We start from the raw sequence: 23,416 nt of genomic DNA, 5'->3' as shown, positions 1-23,416 counted from the left end.
ACGCAGAAAATAATTTGCATTATGGTAAAATAAAGAATTAGTTCCTAAAGGCAAAATAAAAGTTTAAGCTAAGAACGGTTTGGGTATGGTGCAGGAAGAGTGATTCTACGGTGGCTTAGTGGTTAGCACTACAGCCTTGCAGCGCTGGGTACCTAGGTTCAAGTCCCAGGGTCAACATCTGCAAAGAGTTTGTATGTTCTTTCTGTGTTTGCTTGGGTTTCCTCCGGGTCCTCCGATTTCCTCCCACACTCCAAAACATACGGGTAGGTTGATTAGATTGTGAGCCCCATGGGGACAGGGACTGATTGGCAAGCTTTGTGCAGCGCTGCGTAATCTTGGGGAGTTTTTCATATATTGTCATACTTGGGGAGTTTTTCATATATTGTTATGTTTTACAGCCAAAGCCAGCAAAACAATGGTCTGAAATCACAGAAACGTCAGACTCGGTATTAGAGAAGAGCGACTTGCAGATCTGTTTGTCCTCCTCAAGGCACAATGATCTGCAAACAGCTGCTGCTGGGAAATCAGACGGAGCGTTCTCTCCCCTGCAGCCACTTGTCCTTTCTACTATTCCCTGTGAGACGGGATAAATACAATGCCTGCACCCTGACGGAACAAGATCTCCACAGAACAGGACACGGGTTATAAGGGGAGACGTCCTGCCACGTGCCTCACAAATACCACTGCATGTGCTACAGGGAAGAAGCACTTGTGAAGATACTCTACAAAATTCTATGATGAGTTGCTTGAAAGCTTTGTTGGCGGTTGGGAGGTTGCCATAGAGCAAGTAATGGTCCAAATAGAATAGAGCTTTTACTGAACCACCAAGGTTATGTTTCCACAACTTTTGTTTTCCGTTCTCAGGATTTTGACCAAAATGCTCCATATTCTAGATGTTGTCTACGCCAGTCTCCTCTTGCTCTATAATGACACTATAAAAAATCTGCCCAACTTTCCCTTCACTATATTATACTACCTGTAGATAGGACTCAAGTACAATCTACTCAGCTCCTCCTGCTCTATAACATGCTGCCTGCAGATAGGAAGCCATGTACAATCTACTCAGCTCCTCCTGCTCTATAACATGCTGCCTGCAGATAGGAAGCCATGTACAATCTGCTCAGCTCCTCCTGCTCTATGACATTATGCCTACAGATATGACACTGTATTCAATCTTCTCAGCTATTCCTGCTCTGCCACATGCTGCCTGTAGATAGAACATTACGTAAAATCCACTTAGCTGTTCCTGCTCTATAACATGCTGTCTGCAGATAGGACACTATGTACAATCTGCCCAGCTCTTCCTGCTCTATAATATGCTGTCTGCAGATAGGACACTATGTACAATCTGCCCAGCTCCTCCTGCTCTATAACATGCTGTCTGCAGATAGGACACCATGTACAATCTGTTTAGCTCCTCCTGCTCTATAATATGCTGTCTGCAGATAGGACACTATGAACAATTGGCTCAGCTCTTCCTGCTCCATAACATGCTGCCTGCAGATAGTACACTTTATACAATCTACTCAGTTCCTCATACTCTGTAACATGCTTCTTACATATTTGATGCTATGTACAATTGTCCCAGTGCCTCCTGCTCTATAACATCCTGCCTGCAGATTCCATGTTTCCATTGCAACAGGGTCACGCTAAATACCTTAAAATGACATTCTTCTTTTGCACTTTGTACACAGTTTAGGCTAAACAAGTGTGAGCCTCCTCTCTGAACACCCCGTGCACATTTCATTTAACATAGGCTCGGAGATCTGTTTGGCTTGTGAATTATACATCATTTTGTCCATGTTCAGTTTCTGATCTGCTGAGTGGAAGAAATGTTATTTTTCTCTCTATATTTATGAGCTAGGAGCGCAGCCTCCTGCTGTGTTATTGGAGATAATAAAAGACATGTTACATAACTTCTCTCAGATTAGAAATCTGCCTTTTCCCCGGGAGGATTCACCAGTGAGAGATATGGAGAGGTTACCGTATCCGAGTCATAGGCTCCACTTCTGCCGAGGATTATTGGTAAACTGTTGTGACACTTCTTCACCACACAGGGTAATGTCACGCTAAGCGCGCTCGTCTCTGCTCATTTATACCGCTGCCTTTCTTCCTATTATTCTCTAAGTACAGCAGAAAAAAACAATCTGAAGGAGCCGGAAAAAAAATCCTCAGGTGCCTCTTTATTTACAACTGCAAAGAGGCAGAATTATTTATTGCAATTTTTGCCCAAAAACTTGAGACTTGGAGAGTGCTTAGCGTGATGGATTTGGCCTACTAATGCCTAAAACATTTATAACAATTTACTCCAAACTTACTAAGTCAAAAATTGTGCTTGGCAATAAAAATTTTGCTCAATTTAGAATTTTTAAAGGAAATCAACCACTCGGATGAAGTGCTTCTAAACCAAGCACACTTACTTACATGTTGGCATATGCCTCCTAAAACAGCATCCATTCTTCTCTTTGTTTCTAATAGATTACCTCTTGTGAACTGCCTTCAAAATTATGCAAATGAGCCTCAGGGACTCCTCCCTACATCACAGAAGCCCCCTTTGCCTCCATCATCTGCTAATTATTCACAGCTCCATTTAGGGTTTGTACCCGCCTCCTCCCTCCACAGCCACAGAGCCAAATGGAGGCGTGACTAATTTAGAAGGCAATGGAGCCAGGAGCCCCTGAGGATAATTTGCATAATTTTTAAAAGACTTCCCGAAAACTAATGGTAGAACACGCCAGCATGTAAGTGTTCTTGGTTTAGATGCACTGGTTGTGGTAAACTTGCTAAGCGGATGTCTTGCTGATTAACATAAGAAACTAAATGAACTGATGCAAAAAGTATCTTGGAAAATTGTATAACTTTTCATTATACATACAATAACATTAATTTGCTGAACCTGGACAACCCCTTAAGTTGTGCTTTGTTTTTGGTGTCATGGAATTCCTTCAGTATACTCTGCAGAGATTACGGACCAGTATGGAGAACAATCCTTCGCTGTACGTTCCTCCACCGCCTGCCAGTTGTCTCGCTGTCTGCAGTGGTCTCTGGCTCGGGGCCAACAGCGAGGTGAAATGGTTGCTGTTTCCTGATAGAAAAGCAGTAGGATATATAAATCTCTCATGTGATGTACAGAATATTCTTGTATTTCCGGAGGCCAGAAAAAGCGGATTTCTATGTCATATGTAGTGACCAATATCTAAGCTTAAAAAAAAATCTCTATTTTTCTATTTAGGATTTATACATGTCAGATAAGGAAGTCCACCACTTAGGACATGCTGAAGAAGGGCACCGGTCTATGTATTACATACCGGTAGTCGTCCATTCAACTGAATGGCCACCATGTAATACTAAGACTAGAAGGGAAATATCTGTAGTAAACATTTCTATTGTGACTCCTGGTTCTAATTTGAATGTTGTCTCAAATACTGCAGGTGATTTATGAAGCTATTTTCAAGAAAAATCGTCCCCGTTGAGCATGGCAACTGATTGCACCTCAGATTTACCGTAATTTCTTAGGCCTTTTTCATGTGAATGTTAAAATTCCCTTGTGAATTCGTCATAGGTTTGTCATAGGGTAATCAATACCGGCGCCGATCACTGGTGTTGACCTGACAATGCCGCCAGCATTAAAAAATAGATCTTCAGCAAATCGACCATTTACTGAAATACTACTGTATTGCTCTATACGGTAGGAACGAAAAGACCCCCTAGGGTTAAATTACCCTAGGGGTCTGCAAATACATTAATATGAAAATAAGAAAAACCTTAAAATTTAAATCATCCCCCTATTCCCTAGAACGGATATTAAAATAAAGTAAATTATAAGCATGTTGGGTATCGCCACCTTGCCGCCTTTGCTAAAAAGTCTCGCCGCCTTTGCTAAAAGTCTCAAATTAGCAAAATATTAAAACGGTAATTTCTGCCGGTGAACCCTCTATTGAAATTAAAACGTCATCATATCACCTTTTAAATCCTATATAAATTTGGCATCCCCCGTGATTGTACCAACCCAGAGGGAAAAAAGGGGAGGTGTCATGTAGAGTGCCCAAGAAACTGGCACATATGTGTTTTCCCATCAATTTTACCGCATTTGGAATTTTTTTCCCGTTTCCCAGTACACAACATGGAATATTAAATACTGTCACACCAGAAAGTATAATTTGTTCCGCAGAAAACAGGGCATTGGTGGGAAGGGGTTAAAACATGGCTATAGTGTATTGGATACATGAAAGACGGAGAACCCATGAATGCATATAAAACAGATAATATATATACATATTGTACATATCCATGATGTATGGATCTGACGGGAACGTAAATAAAAATTTAATGAGGTGACCCTTTTAGTAGGACCACTTACTCATGAATAAAAGAAGATGAAAACAGGAGCATGGTTAGTGCTTCCATAGACACACTGGGGGGCATTTATTATTGGCTTTCCAGCTTTTTGGTGTTTTTTTTTGTCGCCACTACAATACTTGTCCTTTTCCGACAGTCACTGTTTTTTTATTGGTCGTTCAATTTGGGATCAGCTTTGTAATTCTGCCACTTTTCCAGCTCTTCTTTAGGCTCCAGGTACTTTTTTAGAGGAAATTTGTGGCGCACAAATAGACGAGCTAAAAGCCGGTCTACCAAGTTCTATTTCGCCTTCATGAAAGTCGAGACAGTTCAGAACTTTTTCAGTCACGCGCCAATTTATTAAGCACTTGCGTCACAATCTAAAATTCCATACTAATAAAGCACACAGTTTGGCCACCAAAAAAACGGATCATGTAACAAAATGAATGATTACCCCCTCTGGAGCTATGAGCTAGAGTAAGCCATCTTCTCAAGTCTGCAGTGGACCCTAATATACAGAACTGCTTCAATGAACTCCGAATCTACAATAAAAAGACAGATGTGCGGAGCGAGGCGACCATCCATCTATTCCTACAACGTAACATACCGCGCTCTCCTATAGGCTATACTCCAGGGCGCTGTCTAGATATTGATCTGCTTCATGCTTCTCATTTCTCCTCATAATCACATTATCAACATTTCTGCTTTCCAGTACATTTTTTAAAAAACGGTCCAAATGTTCTAGAATTTATGACTATTCAGTGTCCTGAAGTAATCCGATGGCCGCCTCTCCATAAATTCGGTGCATCTTTTGCCTGTCCAAGTGGTGGAAAAAAGAATCTATCCCAACTATGAGCTGCTATACATTTGCACTATGGTTTCTGGAGTAATTTTTTGTTAATTAGGAAGTCTCTGACTTCTTTTGCTAAGCTGGACACAATTTTTGACAATTTTGTGAGCAATTTTGCACAAAATTTGTCATCCTAATTTTTTTCAACACTGGAATATTCCCAGATATCAGATACCATTATCTACATAGAAGTACCATATATACTCGAGTATAAGCCTAGTTTTTCAGCACAAAAAATGTGCTGAAAACCCAAACTAGGCTTATACTCGAGTAAAAAAAATATATCAAAATTCACCTTTGCAGCTATCCCAACTGCTGGCTATATACTGAGGTAGGGGGCTGGCTATATACTGGGGGATATGGGCTAGCAGTCTATATACTGGGGGGCAGGTGCAGGCTATATACTATGGGGCAGGGTCCGGCAGCCTATATACTGGGGAGGCTGTGAGAATGCATTTCCCACCCTCGGCTTATACTCAAGTCAATAGGTTTTCCCAGGTTTTTATGGTAAAAATAGGGGCCTCGGCTTATAATTGGGTCGGCTTAAACTCGAGTATATACGGTACATTGTATCAAGTTTTTTTTCCCCGAGATCAGGGTTTTAATCATGACGCTTGATCTCCACATCGCTAGCTCAGGTTTCTGAATATTGTTATTCAAGGCTCGATACAATGTAGCTTCAAAGGATATACCATGTTCCATACCTGATATAAATAACTAAGCAGATGACTGACAAATGTGACATCCTAGAATATTACGCCTATAGATCACCATCAATATTCTCCGGAGCAGCTCCCAGGTGAGGGAGGTCTGATAAATAATGAATATCCCGCAGGTTTCCATATTCACACAGAGGTGACATCTGAAATACAACCTGAAGTCAGCATGGGAGAAGCAGTTCTCGCAGAGGGGACTATTAAAGTACTTAGGTCTTCTTAAAGGGAAACTATTTCCATTTAAGTCGCTGATTGCAGAATCGCCATTGACTGATTTCCGTAATTTCTGTCTTTCCAGAATGTATGTTATTGGCACCATGACTACGTCTTATAGAGACTGAGGCTAAAAATAAGACCAAGTCTGGACCAAAGTGCTGTTACCCATCCGCAATTTATATACAGTCTCTCACACCTGTTCTACGAGTTCCACTTGATTTGTAATAATCTGTGTAATATTGACCTGGAAACTACAGAAAAGAGCTACATAGAGCAAAACAGCTAGAAAAGGAAGAACGTAGACATAATAATGTCTATATATCTCATGCTGAGACAATGGACTACTGCATTACCTCATGGATTAAGTATTGTACACCAAGGACCCTAAAACACAATCCATTCTTCTTTTATCTTCTAATGGACTAATTTAGGAGAAAAATTATGAAATTGAGCCTCAGGGGCTCCTGACTATGTCACAGAAGCTCCACCTACTAATTATTCACGCCTCTGTTTGGCATTTCTGCCCACCTTCTTCTTCCCCACCCCAGCAGAGAGCAACTTATGTCGGCCATTGTGAATAATTAGCAAAAGATGGAGCCAAAAGGGGTTTCTGTGATGTAGACAAAAGCCCATGAGGCTAATTTGCATAATTTTAAAAGCAGTTTTCTCCTAAACTAGGCCATAAGAAGAGTAAGGAAGAACGGATCCTTCCTTCCTATCAGGGAAAACACACCAGCGTGAAAGTGTGCTTGGTGTACACTACTGCACCATGTACAGGCGGTCCCCTACTTAAGAACACTCGACTTACATACAACCCCTAGTTATAAACGGACCTCTGGATATTAGTAATTTATTGTACTTTAGTCCTAGGATACAATAAACAGCTGTAACAGTTATCACAGGTGTCTGTAATGAAGCTTTATTGTTAATATTGATTCTTATGACAACCCAACATTTTTAAAATCCAATTGTCACAGAGACCAAAAAAGTTCTGGCTGGAATTACAATGATAAAATATACAGTTCCGACTTACATACAAATTCAACTTAAGAACAATCCTACAGACCCTATCTTGTATGTAACCTGGGGAATGCCTGTAGTTTAAAGTTTGATGAAAGGTTTGGTATGTTTAAAGGACATCGTCCACCAGGATCAAGGATTGTAAACCAAGCACACTGACATACTGGTGTGTGCTCCCTCACTCAGAATATTCTCTTCTTTTAGCTTCTTATGCCCTGGTTTTTACAAAAAAAGTTTTTTAAAATTATGCAAACAAGCCTGTTGGTCTCTGGACTCCATTGGTGTTAATGGAGCCTGGAGCCCCTCAAATTCATTTGCATAATCTTTAAAGCCTTTTTTTCTCAAAAAACCAGGGCACAAAAGCTAAAAGAAGCGTGTATCCTGCCAGAGGGGTCACACAGTATGTCAGTGTGCTTGGTTGATCCTGGTGGTGGATATCCTTTAACATACACTAATTTTGCCATGTATAACATTAATACCTATTCACAGATGGTCCCGGAGGATAACAGAATATTCATGGATACATGGAATATCATAGAGATCCACAGATTTTATAGGCATCTTCTAGATAATGGTTCAATGAAATTGCTGTATACACACAAGTAACAGCTACCGGTAATAATCTGCATGGACAAGGGGGGGGGGGGGGGTACAAAATATAATATCTACTACTGCAGGTTTGTATATTGGGTTAATATCATATGTGCTTCTGTTGCTTTTCTAGCTCCACTGTACACAAGTTTTGGTCAAGTGTTGATTCTGGGGGTCCCAGTCCCTAACAAACCATAGGAAACAGATTCTACATTGTCCAGAATTTGGACAGAGTGACTTTATCCATTTCAATGAACCCTTCAGCAGTTCAGGTTTCTCTGTTCAGCACCATCATCAACACCTCAACAAGTTCTGACTCTGTTCAGCATCAAAGATGTAGTATCAGGATACCTGAGCCTGACAACCCCCCTATTCATCACACCCCCAATACAAAAAGGAGCTCTATGTCACTGTCTCAGAACCAGATGTTCAGATCACAAGTCTTGATATGAAATTAGGTCATTTATTTCCCTCTAATTCCCTTAAGAGGTTACAGAAGTGGAGTCCATCTTTCAGCTAAATGGAAGTCATATGGTTAGTGCCATCTAGTGGCAGCAACAGGAAGAGAGAATTTTATCATTTATGATTATGCAAAGGACAGACAAAAACTTAGTGAAGACAGGGATATATTAAGATCATTATTTACTCAACTTCTCCCATTACAGAGGATGTCTATGAACAATTCCTAATTAGAAGGGTCCCAAAATGTCTTGAAAATCAAGTGATCTAGATATACGCAGTTCAGCTCCAATATCTCTGTAGTGGCCAGTGCCGGAATTGCAGCTCAGCTGCCGCTGCCCTGTCTGGCCACTAAGCAGAGCACGGAGCTAGACTTGGGGCTCTATTCTAGGGTAAGCTGATTATCGGTAGCCAGGAGAATCAGACACCCACTTATATCTTATTGATAACCTATTCTAAAGAAAAGGTCATCAATATCATTATCCTGGAAAATACTTAAACATTAAGCTGATTACAAAGATCCTCCATGCTGGGGACCCAATCAGCTGCTCTCTCCAGGGAGCCTTGGCTGCAAAGAATTTCCCTACAGCGCCACCACAGGACAAATTAGGCACTACATGGAATCCAATCTAGTATAAGAGAATAATGTTTGTATTTCTGGTGAGACATAAGAAAACTTCAGAAATTTAGTATGTTATAATAATAATCTTTATTTATTTATGATATTATAAGTTCTTCTATGGCATATAGTGTTGCATTACCTGAGCGGATCCCTTCGGCTACACAGCAGGAGCCATCAGATGAATTTAAGCAGGCTATATGACACAATGTGAAACTAGAACATATGATAATACTATCCATAATGTATCGCTTTTTATTACCGCTGCAGCAACACTAGGAGCCCCCCAGAGGCAGAGACATCATAGCTCCAGACACAAAGAAAGTGTGATAGTGGAAAGTGTTAAAAAGCTCCCCTCCCCCACACATGAGGTGTAAAACTGGCACCTACCAACAGTAAAAAGCACAAAAAAAAAACATTACACCAATCAAATACAAGAAAAAAAAAATCCCCAAGTCTACAGAGTCTAAGTATAGCAACGTCTAGAACACAAGGATGAATACATCTAAATAAATATTGTCAATCTGTTATTTTCTTCTCTTTTCCACGGTGATGCAGCTGGCGGCCCACTAAACAGATGTGCCGCTATTTTATATGGAAAATGTTCCAGATATATTTACACCTTTAATATCCATTTATAATACGGCTCCCCCTCCCCCCCTTGTGAGTGTATTATAAATGACAGCCACTGACACTGCAGGCGAATACAAGGAAGGAGGCTCCAAAAGATGAGAAGTAACTATGTAACTTATAAGCAGAGAAGTTTATACAATGTATATGTGAACCATGAATAGAACAGAACATATCCCCCATATATAGGAGACACTTGGATCTCCAGCCCCATGGGAACTACAGTAAGTTGTCATACAGACATTATGGATGCATGAAGCAATTATCTCTCCTTACTTCAGTGACATTGCCATTATGTGTGAGTAACAAGCAGGATGTAGGCTACGCAACATAACTACAGATACCAGCATACCCTCCATTGTGCCATAGGTTGTCCTGGTTCCCACAGTGTAAGAAGTGGAAATAGAAAAAGCTATGTGTGCGGTGCTGTTATGTGATAGGTAGATGGGAAATAGATTATATTATTAAGAGATCGAGGGAAAAAAAGCAGTATGAAAAAGATGGAGAAAGAAAAGAAAAGAAAGAAAATAGATAACTGCTGGACAAGTAAATATATAGAAAGAAGATAAATAATTACAATATAAATAGTTACATAGCTAGATACTGTAGAATGATAGATAGGGAACATAGATGAGTAAAAGATAGGCAATTAATAGATAAACAGATAGAGACAGATAACAGACACAGGGATAGATAGATAGATAATATCGATAGATGATTGATAAAGTACATAGATGATAGATCAAGATACAGTTTATAGATTTTAGATAGATATGAGCTACGAAGATAGAGGTTAGATAGATATGGGATAGATAGAGTAGATAGATCATATATAGATAGATATTAAATATATAAACACATGAGATACAGTAGATAGATCAATTTTACATTATATGTAGATAGGTTATTAATATATATTGATACAGTGGGTAGATAGATAGATAGATAGATAGATAGATAGATAGATAGATACAGCAGATAGCTAGTAGTTAGATATGGAATAGATAGATGATGATATATAGATAGGTATGAGATATATTTATACAGTAGATATTATAAACAGTTAGATAAAGTAGATAAAGAAGACAAACAGATGATTGATGAATAAAGTATAACACACAGAGATGATAGATCAATAGATAGAATAGACAGAGGTTGCTGATGGATAGAGGATTACTCTAGACATTTCAGCTTCTGTGGAGTGAGAATGTGCAGCTACTCTTTGCCCTCTCCCCCTGTGCCCTGTCTGCCACCTCACAAACTCCTGCATCTCATAAACCCCAAAGCCACAAACAGTTTGCAGGACACAAAGAGCCATGTGCTGTGCTCCTGTGGTGGGCACAGAGAGGCTGCTGTACTGGAGCCACACACAGGACCCTGCCAGGATAAAGCCCCTGGTGGCAGAGGGCAGTGCCCCTCCAGCCTGGGGCAGCACATGCATCCAGGAGACTCTTACCTCTACATTGAAATACTGCTGCTCTGCAGACACCGCACATACAATCCAAAGCAGGGGTTGCCAAAAAAGCACCAATGAATGCAAGAAATCCAGCGCCCTCCTAGAGCCGGAGGTGATCCAGACCATGGTGAGCTGCGCCTTCAAGAGTCCTTCTCCTCTTCCTTCTCTAAGTCCCCAGTGTGGGTGCTGAGCCCTGCACTAGTAACACCCTGGCATGAGAGATGCTCTGCTGTGATGGGCACACAATCCACAGGGGCGCAGGGGCACTGGATCTGATTCATAACCAGCTGCCAGGCGTGCCAGTGCTCATGTGGAAGCAGCCCCTGGTCTCCCCTGTGCGCACAGAGGCCTGTGTGCCCAGCCTGCCTCAGTCTCCTCTACGGGAATGTCCATCCTTCATCAGCATAACCCCTCCTCTGGAGCTGCCTTAAAGGAGACAAGCTGGAAACATCAAGGAAGGAAGGAAATCAGCCCCCAGCCCCCTCCTCCTCATTCATGTCCTCTCCAGAGCTGGGTGTTGGCTTATCCCACTCCCAGAAGCCAAGTAGCAGGGTTATTATCATGATGCTGCATGATAAAGGGCTAAAAAAAAAACACACAAATAGGATGGGAATGCAAGATACTGATACTGTACATGTATAAAGGAGGCTGCAAATCCATGAAATATCACATCCCTGCAGGAAAGGGACCATTCCCACATTATTTCCTCCTATATGGATTCATGGAATCTGATTGTGCGGGAATAAAACAAGTGAATATTAATAAATCTTTACATAATAGAACCATCATGATCCACAGCGATGTACAAAAAGGGAAAATTATACAAATAAATCAGAAAAACAATAGGAATAAGAGTCCTGCTCACAAGAGCTTACAATCTATGGCTCAGGGTGGAAAATATTGCTCATTTTATATAAGATCATGTAAAATTTTTACATGTTACTTGATAATGAAGCAGAGCTGAATGTTACTTTTTACTCCTTTGTGCTGAAATGGTAATTTCTGGTATTATAGGGTTTATCTGTAAATAGACTGTAAGCTCATAAGAGCACATTTTTAACAAAGGGATAGAATGGGTTAAAAAAATAAATAATGTAGTTAATATTTCCCTCTCTTACTTCTTTATTGTGTGGATCCATAGTTCTTGATCCAGTTTTTGTGTGATAAATATTTGGGTATATGATCAAAGCAGACCGCGCCATGCTCCTGTGTAGTCAAAGAAGATTATTGTACTTCACATCACATGTCAATGAAAACTCATCTGCAGTAACCAGGTCTGACCACTAGGTTTAGGCAATGGGCATCTAAAAGATTCTGTACTGCTCTTGGCTATACTCGGGCACTGACATTCATTACCTCCCACCTAAATATCGTACAGGCCAAGTACAACCCATCATTGTAACGCTATTCCCTTATGTCAGCAGATAGTATCTGTGGAATTTGCTGAAAATTAAGAACCATCCATAAAAGCGCAACTTTTAGAACCCAACTTATTTCTGGAATTATTAGTAAGAGTCTACTATTACTTTCTGATTTTAAAGGGGTTATTCCGTGTAAGAAAGTTCTCAAATCTGAATCCCCTACTGAGGTTTACACAATAACCATCATTTTAACTTTGCTGTTTTAGCTCCTATAACTCAGTGATGGTCAGTGTGGAGCTAAGAGTGGGCGGAGACTCTCTAAGCAAACACTTCATGATTCCTCTGCGCTGTGAGATGCTGTGTGCGGACAATGTGCTTAGATTATCAGGGTACATGGTTTATATACACTTTCATTTAGCCTCTGAACATTCTACTAGTATCTGTAACGTCCGTGCCTAAACGTCGTTCTATCCGCAGTTTGTAGAATAGATGGCATTTATTTGTGTGTGAACTGTGGCTTACTGCTTGTGTTTGGATTAACTGAACCACACCCTGCTCCTCGTTTTTCAGTCCTGCCCACCAAGGGTTAATAGCCTGATGGACGGTTTCCCCAGTGTGTTGCTGGAAGCGTGTTCGGGAACGGCCTTATATACCTGCCTATTCCCATCATACCTTGCTGGTTATTCTTCAAGTCTTACCTGTGTATCTAGTGTTCTTGCTATTTTGCTTGGTATTCTTTGTTTTGTCTTCCTGTATCTGTTGTTTGTCCCTGTCTGTGTTAGTATTCTGTGCACCAGTGTGAACACTGGTCTGTATCTGGTATCAGGTTACCTGTCCGCTCCACCATCCATCAGCTGCCAGACAAAGTAAGTTTCCCTGTCATCTTGTAGGGTCGCTCAGGGACCGTCAGTTAGGTTCCTAATAGTGTGTTCGTCCTTATCAGGGTGGTCTATCTGCTTTAGGCAGGGCCTTAGCCCGCAGGGACGTTGCAGGGTGAGTTCGCCACCACTTACTTAGTCTGGTTGTGGTTGCGCGTTTTGCTGGACAGGTGCTGACAGTATCTGACTAGAAAAAGAGAGATGAGACAGACCAGAGATGAGATGCATATAACAAACAAGACACTCCAGCTCTGCTATATCTCTTCTTTATATTAGCTATAACACACAGTCAGTACTGCTATAACTCATTACCCTGCTATAAAGATCTTATCTGTAGCTTGTAGAGTTAATCTTCTTACACTGCTGCTTGCCAACAGGAAGTGCCTGTGTCTGAGCCGCACAGTGTGCAAACAACAGAAGCTATTCCTGAGAAGAATCTGCCCTGCCCGACCATCACATCAGAAGATTAATGGTCAGATCCAAGGGGTAACCTAAATTGTATTCACCAGAACTGATAGAGACAGGTTGGAATTATATAAGTGAAATGCTGTATATTTGTTAAAAACAGTGAAATGGAGAATGCGTAATTTTGTTATCCTGAGTATATTTAAGAATCTTGTGTGTGAATACCCCTTTAAGAAAGTATTGTGGATTCCATGGCTCAAAAATAGTTTAAATGATGTTGAGTGGAACCCACACAATAAATGTATAATATATACAATATAACAATATATGTATAAGTATAGGAAAACCCTTTAAAGACAACCTGTGACCAGGAATGTGATTTTTAGCTGGTGACAGGTTCCAATAGCCTTTGCTAAGCTGATTTTAAAATGCCTTTTTCAGCAATCTGAATCATTGCAGTACTTTATGTAAATTCTGATTATCTGGCTCCATGCCAGCAGCATGTGGTGATCTCCCAGAGAAGGTGCAGCTGCACCCTGTGTGCTCCTGCTTCAGTCTTCTCTCCTCCACATGCTAGTGATGTGTCGTGTGTTCATGAACGAGCCGACACTCTAATAACGACGTGAGCCGGCTCACTGATGGCTCACTTAACCCCGCACCTTACCGACTCACCACGCCCTCTTTAACCCTATACAATCCGGTTAAAAGTGGAGTGCCGTTGGGTGATTGACTGGCCTGTGGCTCCCTACTATATATTTAAAAGGGAGCCGTTCAGGAGCCAGAAGAGCCGGCTCTTCTTAACGAGTGGAGCCTAATGAGCCAGCTTTCTAAGAAGAGCCGTAATTCCCATCACTAATAGATGCAGCTCCCACTTCCTGTCAGGGGAGGAGCGTGATGGTGTGGAGCAGAATAAGAATACATGAGGGGACACAGGCCCACAGACTGCATTTGTCCCCCATTCTCCCCAGGACTTACCAGATGCTGCAGGCAGGAAGCCAAGTAATGTGAAATAATGTTTTATAAAGTAGTGGCAATATTCACAATGCTGACAAAGGCATTTATAAAATCAGCATAGCAAAGACTATTGGAACCTGTCACCAGCTACAAATGGCATTCCTGGTGACAGGTTCACCTTAATCGGATCAAATCCGTCTCCAGTTAATGTTCTACTATTTATGATAGAAATGCAATATTCTGTATAAAGTAAGGAAATTTCAAAATTACTTAAAAGAAGAAACCTGCGTGTAAGTCAACAGGTGCTTATAATGGGCGATGCACCTAGGCCCCTGTGCCCCTCGGCCGGTCATCTATCATGGTCAGCCAGCCGGTCAGATCTTTGCCAACATCTGTTGTTTGTTCAGTTGGAAAGTTATAGCAACTTCCCAATGTTTGTGCCTCCCCATTGTTTGTCAGCAGTAAGAAATCATTAGTCAGTCACTTTCTCTCTGTCCCCTCTATCAGGGAGACTTTTTACATGACAAATGGGAACATTGCTTTGCTTTCTTGAGTCATTTTTTAACTGTTTGCTTATAGCAATTTATCAAGTAAAACCCTAAAAGATCGGTCTATTTGATTCTTCTGAAAGGCACAGGGGATCATAAAATGGAAAAAGCCATTGGTTCGGTAATACGTTGTAATTATATGTAATTATATAGGTGCACGGTTTCCTAAGCTTTTAGAAATACTCACTTTTTCATGTGAATATATGGTTACAATAAAAAAAATGGCAATTTCTTAATATATTATTATGACAGGATTTCAATAGCCGCTAGTGGAATACAACAATAAGGGCTCATGCACATGAATGTAAAATGCAGACAGGTGCTAGATGTTTTAATACGGCACACATCCCGATTTAGTTCTGTGGCTGATGTCACAATGAGGTGCTGTGATGTCACAATGAGGTGTTGTGATGTCATAATGAGGTGTTGTGATGTCACAATGGTGTCATGTGATGTCACAATGAGGTGTGATGTTACAATGGTGTCATGTGATGTCACAATGCTGTGATGGGATGTCCTAATGAGGTGTTGTGATGTCACAACGGGGTGATGTTACAATGAAGTGATGTGATGTCACAATGAGGTGTTTCACAATGATACATTTTGAGGTCAATAGGGTATTGTAAAAAAAAAATATTTTCACAATAAGTCATTGTGATGTCATAATGGGGCATTTTCTCAACGGTCACTAAAGAGAATAATCACTATGGGGCATTGTCACAGTAACGCGTTGTAATGTCAAAATGGGCAGTCACTATATTGCGTGGTAATTTTGGGGCCATGTGACATTGTAATTCCAAAGAGTGGGGCATTGTCTAATAGGTTATTAGGGCAAGTTAAGCATGGGCATTAACCTTGAGGGGTGGAGTGGTGGAAGTTCACTTGAATCTGAACTTTTAATGAGATCAGCTTCTGGGGAGTCGAACCGGCAAATTTCAGTAGGAACCCAAACTTTGCAGTTCACTCCGCTCAACAACAGGATTTGGTTCAATATGTTCTACTGCAAAAATAAGGTATTCCATTGTACCTGTTAAAAATACAAGGCTGTGTGAAGCTTTGTTGTTGTTACCTGTCCCCAGGATAAATCAATTGGCGAGGGTCTGACCACTGGGACCCTCAGGGATAACTAAAACAGGGGTCTTGTTCATCCTGGAGTACCAGGCAGAGTATGCCGTTTCTAAGGACTCCATCAATTAAGAGAAATGAGGCCCACTTACTAAGGAATGTTGGGGGTCCCAGTGGTCCCCCACTGATCATATTGTTATGCTCTGTCCTGTGTCTCTTTAAAAGTGAAAACTTCATTCAAAATCTGCCCTGGTACATGATGCCTGTAACACCACGTGAAGTTTATCATTTTATCATATTTTCATCTTTCAGAGACAAGATATTTAGTGTGAATATGTAAAACCCAATGCACCTGCCCAATGTGTTCAGCACAGATGTCTAATCTGCAGCACAGACTGATTTTAGATGATTTTTTTTCTTCTGTGCCTGACACACTGTATTGCTGTATAGAATCAAAATACATTGAGACCTTAGACCACAAAAAAAATAAATGTAATTATCAGACTAGATGTCAAGATGTATTTAGATTCCAGACCAGGCAAAAAAAGTAATTCAGATAAATTAATATATACCAAACTCCAAAAAGACTGATTCAGTCAAAAGACACAGACCCACATTTATTAAAGGGAACCTGTCAGCGGAAAGTGACCTAATAAACCACTAGCAGTAAGTTGTCACACAACTAAACACCTTCCAGATCGTGTTTCGTTCATGACCCAGTGTGGTGGCATCATCCAGGAAATCAACTTTAAAGTGAGATATAAAGTCAAGGAAGCGGAGATTTGAACACTGAAGTCAAGCTCTCTCAGAAAGCCCCTTCACTGTAATTAATGATCCTGTATCCAGAGACATCATTATCCAGATCTCCTGAAGTCTCCTGATTACAGGAGAGGAGGCGTTCAGAGCTCCCCACCTTGACTTTAGTGTTAAACTCTCCTCCTCCTTGTCTTTATACATCCAATTTACAGCTCACTTCAAAGATGATTTCCTTGATGAGGCCACCACCATGGGCCGTGAAAGAAACAAAAACTAGATGGTGTTACACTGCTTGACTTTGCACATTGCTTTCAATGCAAACTGCTCTCACGTGTATTCCGGGCATCCTTTTTTTCCATCCATGTGACATCTTGTATCAAATGTCATGAAATATAACTAAAGGGGTGGTTTTGGGTGATATTTTGTCCCCAACAACTATAACACAAAGTCACATGGTCCGCCAGCGCAGAAGACATTGTCTTGTACCCTGTTTTCTTTGTTTTCTTAGATCCAAAGTGTCTGTTAGGGTTCGAGGCTCCGATGCGTCCCTCGTGACCGGATTGGCTGTTCAGCCTACAATCCGGCAATATGTTCGAACCCAAAACAGAAACTTTGGGTCTGCTCATCCGTAGCCTCTACAAATTATTTATTATATAATAATAATATTAACCCCTTAATGCTCTGCGCCCAAATGGCGAAATGTCCGCCCAAATGGAAATGGCGCCCAAACTAAATGGCGCCCAAATGTCCGAAATGCGACTTTTACACCTTTTTACATAACATAAAAAATAAAATAAAAAATGATCAAAATGTCGCACAGACCTCAAAATGGTAGCAATGAAAACATCACCTCATTTCGCAAAAAATGACCCCTCACACATCTCCACGCGCCAAAGTATGAAAAAGTTATTAGCGTCAGAAGATGGCAAAAAATTTTTTTTCTTTTTTGTACACATTCGTTTAATTTTTGAAAATTTATTAAAACACAATAAAACCTATATAAATTTGGTATCACCGCGATCGCACCGAACCAAAGAATAAAGTAGGTATGTTATTTGGAGCGAAGAGTGAAATTCGTAAAAACTGAGCCCACAAGAACGTGACGCACGTGCGTTTTTTAAAAAATTTTTCCACATTTGGAATTTTTTTTCAGCTTCGCAGTACACGGCATGTTATAATAAATAACATAACGGGAAAGTAAAATTTGTTACGCACAAAATAAGCCCTCACACAGGTCTGTACACGTAAAAATGAAAAAGTTATGGATTTTTGAAGTTGGAGAGCGAGAAATCAGCCGAAAAACCCTGCGTCCTTAAGTGGTTAAGGATAAGTCACCCAGTAAGGTTCTATACTGTTTCCTGTAACCAAACCCGAAACACTCCCCCCACCGGTAACATGATTGGTGCTGGCATGCATGCTACCATTTTCCAGTGGATCACTGCTCCATAATGATGTCATTGGGGAGCGACGATACTTGGGAAAATGGCGGCACACACTTAAATGCTGCTGGCATAAGGGATGTTAGCTGAACGCCCAACCGAAATCCGAACTGGCACCGACCAGCAACAATCATGATCCGCGCCGCCATCTATACTGGGATCTTTGCTCCCCAATGATGTCATTTAAATGGTAACACCCCTAATTGGTGCCAGCCAGTTATTGAAAGGGGTCCGCTCATCCCTGGAACACAACCGTGGTCCATTAAACAGAAAATAGAACATTAAAAATCAGTACCAGGAGTCATCTCCAGTATGGAGATAGAAATATCTCGAAATCTCCTCTTCATTATTAGATTATGTTGTAATGCACATTAGTAATTCATATTTCAGGACAAGCATTGAAGAGCTTGGCAGTTGACAATATGTTCTCTAAGCTACAGCTGGTATTAAAAGACATCTTCCATCTGCCCAGGATTTGTTTTATTTTTTATTTTTTGCTTTGTTGGATATGGAAATAAAAAGTATTAAATATTGAAATCAGGGATGTTTCTTACTAACCAGTGAAGATAAAACATACACATACAGTAGGTGTAAGTGCACTTCAGTGATTACACAGTATTCCCGGGGCACCATAGTGCATTATATAGTCAGTAAAGGATGAACAGGGCCTATGTGTATACATTAGTTGGCAGTGCTGGATTTAGATTGTGGAGGACCTTCAGATGGGTGATGGGTCCTTACAGTTTGTGAAGCAGATTCAGGTTGTCTTTGTCAGTTGTCAGCAGCCAGGGAGCATTTGATACGTATGGCAAGTACCTGCAGCAGCTTGCTTCTTAAAGAGGGCGGAGGTGACTGGCTAGCTTTCAAGGCACGGCAGCTAATGGGTTAATCCCACCACTCCATGTAGTCTGGTGGCTTCTGTAAGATTCATTTTAGTGAAAGGGGGGATGTTGGGTTGTGTAACTAATTGGGCAAACACTGTGCTTGTGTGTGATTTCCTTATGGAAGAGAATACATGTCACTCCAACAGAAGCGTGGGTGCACAGAATAGGTTGGTAAAGTCTTCACTCAAAAGAGAGTAGATTAGGGATAGGGAACCTATGGCTCGGGAGCCAGATGTGGCTCTTTTGTTGGCTGCATCAGGCTCTCAGACAGATCTTTAATAAATGGTGGTGGCTGCTGTGTGTCTTACACTGATCACTGGACACAGGCAGCGATGTTACGGCTGCCTACGTCCTTTCGCCACCATTGTATAAGCCTGGGTCAAAGAGAAGAGCGTGGGAGCGATGAGAAGCTGGCTGCAGGGAGTGCAGGTAGGTGAATATTCTTTTTTCTTTTGCTTTGACTAGCTATCTACTGGGGGGCATGTGCTGTGGCTAGCTATCTACTGGGGGGCATGTGCTGTGGCTAGCTATCTACTGGGGGGGCATGTGCTGTGGCTAGCTATCTACTGGGGGGCTTGTGCTGTGGCTAGCTATCTACTGGGGGGGGGCATGTGCTGTGGCTAGCTGTCTACTGGCGGGCTTGTGCTGTGGCTAGCTATCTACTGGGGGGCATGTGCTGTGGCTAGCTATCTACTGGGGGGCTTGTGCTGTGGCTAGCTATCTACTGGGGGGCATGTGCTGTGGCTAGCTATCTACTGGGGGGCATGTGCTGTGGCTAGCTATCTACTGGGGGGCTTGTGCTGTGGCTAGCTATCTACTGGGGGGGGCATGTGCTGTGGCTAGCTGTCTACTGGCGGGCTTGTGCTGTGGCTAGCTATCTACTGGGGGCATGTGCTGTGGCTACCTATCTACTGGGGGGCTTGTGCTGTGTCTAGCTATCTACTGGGGAGCATGTGCTGTGGCTAGCTATCTACTGGGGGACATGTGCTGTGGCTACCTATCTACTCGGGGGCTTGTGCTGTGGCTAGCTATCTACTGGGGGGCCTGTGCTGTGGCTAGCTATCTACTGGGGGACATGTGCTGTGGCTAGCTATCTACTCGGGGGCTTGTGCTGTGGCTACCTATCTACTGGGGGGCCTGTGCTGTGGCTAGCTATCTACTGGGGGTATGTTCTGTGATACATATCTACTGTGCATATATGTATGTGCATATTGTAAGGCTCTTACGAAATAACATTTTAAAATATGTGTTGTTCATGGCTCTCTCAGCCAAAAAGGTTCCTGACCTCTGGAGTAGAGGAAAGTTGGTCCTCAATAGCCTTGCTGTTATGATCCTCTATTTTAATATCGGCTTTCCCGCGCATTTACTCGACCCATACTCTTACTCCAACATGCGCGGCCCGCCATTACACTACACCTTCCAGGACCCGATACCAGAAGCTATACACTCTCTACAACTTCCAGTATCTCGCAAATATAACTGCAGCTGTCACAGATGATGGCCAGCACCTTTCCATGTGCGGTTTTTCCTCCCTGCACCATAGCGGTACTTCCGTTTACCTGCAGACTACTTTTATCCTCGCAATCCAGTAGGTACGACGAGCCACCAATGTTGTACACATGCCAAATGCTTGCTACTAATGTTGTCTACATGTATGCTACCCCTAGGACTAAGTCCCTACCTGGTCCACACCTGCTATGATATTGTTATTCTATTCATACCATGGTTGTTTTACACATATGGGTCATTTTTCATGTGCCATACGTCTATTGCATGCACTTATTTATTCCCAAGCTTATCTATATATCTACTCGTATGGTTTATATTCTTTTGTCTAAGAGACAATCCCTGATGCAACCTTATGGATAACCTGTGAACCCTTATCTTCTGTTTATGTATTTACACAGGGCTCATTTAAGCTCCTTAGTCTGCTACTGTATATTTGCCTCCACATGTACTTTGTTGTTTTGTTATTGCACATACCAAGATTTAGTTGTATGATGTTATATGTTGACGTAACAAGCAGTTTATTTATGTATTTGTTTGTGTATGTCCATTCTCTGCATTGCAAGTTTGATGAAGATCCCTTTGTGGATCGAAACGTTACACTATTGGGTTGTTTTCGTATCATGAATAAAATTTTAGCAAAAATCGAAGTGCCGAATCTTTACTTTAATGTGTGTGATTTCCTGGACCTCAGGAAAAAGGCCTGGGATCCCACTGGACAACAGGAATCTTTGCAAAACCCAGAGTTTCTTTAATGGGCATAGTCCAGGACATCAGCAGGTAACAGGCTGTAAACGGGTGGTGGATTAGATGGCTGTGGGGATGACTACATTGTAGAGCAATTTAGTAGTACATCAGCCTTGATGCAGCAGCCAGAAGGCTTGCGCCAGGAGCCAGGTTGGCTCTGCTGCTTCTGCAGCAGGCTGTGTGCAGAGATGTATCTCTCTGGAGCAATCTCAAGAGTGAGACTGATCCAGAGCCCCAGACAGAGCCTAAATTTATAGACTTACTCTGTCTAGACAGTTCTGGAATATTCTGAACCAAGCACAAGCCTAGGATTCAGCAGAAAAGTTACATTCATTTAAGACATAATATAAATACTAGCCCAAAGCTGACACACTGGAAATACACATACGGATGCCGAACCATTCCACTGTGACTGTGGTAGTGTGCCTTCTATTGTCTCTTCGATTGTCTCTCTAGGTCTGTTGCCTTTTCTCTAGGCCCTCCTGGCCTAGAATATCTGCAACCCCTCTGGCTTCACCTAAGTCCCTTATCTGTAGGCCACTACTGACATCTATGCTGGGACTTCTACCCATTGCTCTTGGGAACAGTGTGACTGACTTGTGGATACTTGATTCTTCACCTTGTGGAGGTGGTGATCAAACCACAAATTATTGTGGTTTTGCTCTAGATGTTGCATCTCCCTACCAACCTTAATTGGGAGTGGGAGATTCCCGGATTTTGAGGATTGCCCGTTTTGTCGCTGGCCACTGGAGGTATGTCCTGGGCTTCAACTCTTTCTGCATAGCGGAGAGGACCTGCCCCAGGTTTTTAGCCCTTACATATGGAAGCATAAATGACTGAATCGCTTAAAGTCTCAGGATCTGACTAGGAAGGTAAGTGTATGTTTGGTAGGATGACATTAAAGAAAAAGGATTTGATGATAAACCAAGATTTTTTAGATTAATTCAGTATGAAAAAGAACTAAAATGTCTGTAAATCAAGCTTGTAAAAAACTAATGAATGAGGGTAAAGGGAGTAATATCTTAGTATTTACTTCATTGTGATGTGCTCCTGAATGAAGGGAAGTTCATGGTTATGAATAAATCCGGATCTATTATTATTTTCTACATTATGTAAACTGGCACAGTAGGTGAATATGGAAAGAGTCCAAGATCCAAGTAGCTAGAGTTGTAAGAATATAAATTACACATTTCTGGCCACAGTCGCCTAAAACTTTTTAAACATGTCTTAAAAATGTCAAACTGGTGCTGCAGGTTAGAAACAATTCCATGACAACCACAAAAGCAAAGACTTGGGAACTAAAAAATATGTCACCATAAAAATGAATGGACTTATAAGCTATTGTAGAATCGGTCTGATAATGGCTGAACAATTACAAGTGAACTCTAGAAACCATCACAGTAATTTATATGTGGTGAAAGGAGATGCATAACAATAAAAGACAGTTCTCTGCATGTACATGTACCTGTGTCTTTGCCTCCTTTAAAAGCTGCATCATTTCGCTGTTCTAACTATGCTGCCCTCTGCATATACACAGATCTGCCATCTCTCTCTGTTTCCATGACGTACATGTGATCTTACCATGCGCTCTCTCATCACAGTCCAACCATACTGACAGAGACTGTGAGTCATACCTTGCTGCTGCAGCTCCTCCTATTCAGCAAAGCTCATAAATGAAAAAAAAAGAAGCATGGAGGGTCTGCACACAGAACTGAAGTAATTTCCAGGACTGCTTAATCACTGCTGATCCCTGATCATTCAGGGATTATCTACAAGGCAATAAATGCAAATGGGCAATTTATGTAAAGGAGTGGCCAACCCCTTTTAATTATTGTGGTGAATCTAAAAGTTCTAAACAACATAGTGCAGAGCTTCTTTTATTTCTCAGGAGACCCTGCGCTCAAATGGTCGCACAAGGTCATTGGCCCAATGATTGTGAGTTACCATTTATTAAGTTGTGGTTGAAGCGAATGTAGCC

General features: G+C 41.5%; 1 protein-coding gene across 2 annotated transcripts in view; it reads right to left on the bottom strand.

The window, feature by feature from the left end:
* The window catches only part of MMP16 (matrix metallopeptidase 16), a 141,416-nt gene extending 130,074 nt beyond the window's left edge, over window positions 1–11,342 (bottom strand). The window contains exon 1 of one of the 2 annotated variants that reach the window (XM_072151580.1): window positions 10,896–11,342. In XM_072151580.1, coding sequence (XP_072007681.1) covers window positions 10,896–11,021 — 126 coding nt within the window. In that variant the 5' untranslated portion in view covers window positions 11,022–11,342. The remainder of the gene's footprint in view (window positions 1–10,895) is intronic. The other variant, XM_072151581.1, reaches the window with a different exon arrangement.
* Window positions 11,343–23,416: the final 12,074 nt, after the last annotated feature.

The sequence above is a fragment of the Engystomops pustulosus genome, chromosome 5 (genome assembly GCF_040894005.1).
Source record: "Engystomops pustulosus chromosome 5, aEngPut4.maternal, whole genome shotgun sequence".
Lineage (NCBI taxonomy): Eukaryota > Metazoa > Chordata > Amphibia > Anura > Leptodactylidae > Engystomops > Engystomops pustulosus.
The sequence above is the reverse complement of the archived record's forward strand: the minus strand, read 5'-3'. Positions and strand labels throughout refer to the sequence as shown.